The 2,726-nt window shown below is 37.4% G+C and overlaps 1 protein-coding gene across 1 annotated transcript; it reads left to right on the top strand.

Moving 5' to 3' along the window:
- Positions 1-1,790: 1,790 nt before the first annotated feature.
- On the top strand, positions 1,791-2,726 carry LOC100947106 (olfactory receptor 5AN1-like). The gene has a single exon (XM_003801406.1). The coding sequence runs from the start codon at positions 1,791-1,793 to the stop codon at positions 2,724-2,726; it is 936 nt and encodes a 311-aa protein (XP_003801454.1).

Below are 2,726 nucleotides of genomic sequence, written 5' to 3'. Positions count from 1 at the left end.
TGCAGTTCCATCAACAGTGCATAAGCATTTCATTCTTGCTCCATCCACATCAGTCTTTCTTGTTTTTTGGCTTTTTAATAATGGCCATTCTGGCAAGTGTAAGGTGGTATTTCATTGTAGTTTTAATTTGCATTTTCCTGATGACTAATAATGTTGAACATTTTTTCACATTTGTTGTCTATTTGTCTTCTTTAGAAAAAGTTCTATTTGTGTCTTTGGCTGCTTTTTGGTGGTGTTACTTATCTTTTTCTTGCTTATTTATTATTATTATTTTTTCTCTTAATTTTTTTATTAAGCCATAACTGTGTACATTAATGCATTTATGGGGTACAATGTGCTGATTTTATATACAATTTGGAAAGCTTACATCAAACTGGTTACCATAACCTTCACCTCACTTGCTTATTGTGTTAAAACATTTATCCTCTACTCTTAATAGATTTGATATGTACCCTTGCAATATGTAACATAGGTGAGGTCCCCCTGATTACCCTCCCTCCATCCGTGCTCCCCCTCCCCTCCCCTCACCCTCCTCTTCCTTGATCCTGGGCTATAGTTGTGCTTTATCTTTCATATGAAAGTGTGGGTCATTATATATGATTACTTTTGAGTTATTTGTAGATTCTATAAACTAATGTTTTGTTAGAGGTATGGTTTGCAAACATTTCTCCCATTCCATAGGCTGTCTATTCACTCTGCTGTTTATTTCTTCTGTTATGTAGAAGCTTTTAAGTCCCATTGATTTATTTTTGTAGTTACTGAATTTGACTTGGGGTCTTAGCCATAAATTCGTTGCCTAGGCTGATGTCTAGAAGAGTTTGTCCCATGTTTTCTTTCAGAATTTTTATGGTTTCATTCTTTAAATTTATGTCTTTTATTCATCTTGATTTTTATATATGATGAGTGATAGGCCTCCTGTTTTATTCTTCTGCATGTGGGTGTCCAATTTTCTAGCACCATTTATTAAATAAGGCTTCCTTTCCCAGTATATGTTGCTGTCTTCTTTGTCAAAAAATCAGTTGGTCTTAGCTATATGACTTTATTTCTGGGTTCATTTCCATTCTATTGGTCGATGTGTCTGTTTTTATACCAGTACCATGCTATTTTTACTTATTCTAGCTTTGTAGTATAATTTTAAAAAAGGTAATGTGACACCTTAATTCCTTTCTAATTATTCATTTGTTTCAAACCTTTTTTGGCTATTAATCATCTGTCTACTCTTTCATCTTAAAGAAGTACAGTTTTGGTATCAATCAGAGCAGTTAGTTGTTATGTATATCTCATATGAATCTGTGAGCTCTAACTTGCTGATTGTATCTGCAAAAAGGAAAATAGTACCTTTGTAGTATTGAGAATTACAATATTTTTTGTTTGATATTCAATCTAGATGAAGACCCCTCATAGTTTGATACTGGTTCTCCCGTGGCCCATTGTATCTAAAGTCAAGCAAACTAAGTTTAATTCATGATCTCTACCTTATATACCATAATTTCTGCATTTCTTTTGGGAATTTTATAAAAAATTTCAGCCAAGTTTATGAATAAATATTTTTCAATTCTCATGAGACTCCATTAATTAATTGAGGACCTAAGGCCCTGTGCAGGTACATGTTGACAAGTCAAGAAGAACGGCTGAAGTCTTTCCATTAGGAGGACAGCAAAGCATTTTTCCTTTTCTAGTGCTCATTGGAGAAAAAGATGGGCACATATGAAGATGTTAATGCTATTTATTTCATTTGAGTCATCAAGGCATTATCTCGTCTCCTTTCTGTTTTTAGGAACACTGAAACAATGATTGAGGCAGGAAATATTACAGAGATCACTCATTTTATACTGCTGGGATTCTCAGATTTCCCCAGAATCATAGAAGTTCTCTTTGCCACATTCCTGGTGATCTACATTATGACTCTGACATGGAACCTGAGCCTCATTGTTTTAATAAGGATGGATTCCCACCTCCATACACCCATGTATTTCTTCCTCAGTAACTTGTCCTTCATAGATGTTTGCTATGTCAGTTCCACAGTCCCCAAGATGCTCTTCAACTTCTTCCAGGAGCAGCAGACTATCACCTTTGTGGGCTGCATTGTGCAGTATTTTGTCTTTTCAACAATGGGACTGAGTGAGTCTGCTCTCATGGCGGCCATGGCTTATGACCGCTATGCTGCCATCTGCACCCCCCTGCTCTATTCATCAATCATGTCACCCAGCCTTTGTGTTCGGATGGTGCTGGGAGCCTACATGGCTGGACTCACTGCTTCTTTATCCCTATTGTGTGCTTTGCTTCAGCTCCACTTCTGTGGGCCTAATGTCATCAATCACTTCCTCTGTGACATGCCCCAACTGTTAATCCTGTCCTGCACCAACACTTATTTTATACAGGTTTTTATTGCTCTATTGACAGTGATCTTTGGGATAGTAAACGTCCTGGTTATCCTGATATCCTATGGCTATATTGTCATCTCCATCATGAAGATCACTTCTGCTAAGGGCCGGTCCAAGGCCTTCAACACCTGTGCTTCTCACCTGACAGCTGTGTCCCTCTTCTACACTTCAAGTATCTTTGTATATTTGAGTTCCAGCTCTGGTGCTTCCTCCAGCTTTGACAGATTCGCATCTGTTTTCTATACTGTGGTGATTCCCATGTTGAATCCCTTGATTTACAGCCTGAGGAACAAGGAAATCAAAGATGCTCTGAAGAGGTTGCAGAAGAAAAGGTCCTGCTAA

This window comes from Otolemur garnettii, unplaced genomic scaffold, assembly GCF_000181295.1.
Source record: "Otolemur garnettii isolate 467f Iridium unplaced genomic scaffold, OtoGar3 scaffold00209, whole genome shotgun sequence".
Lineage (NCBI taxonomy): Eukaryota > Metazoa > Chordata > Mammalia > Primates > Galagidae > Otolemur > Otolemur garnettii.
Note: the sequence above shows the minus strand (reverse complement) of the source record. Positions and strands in the feature narration are given on the sequence as shown.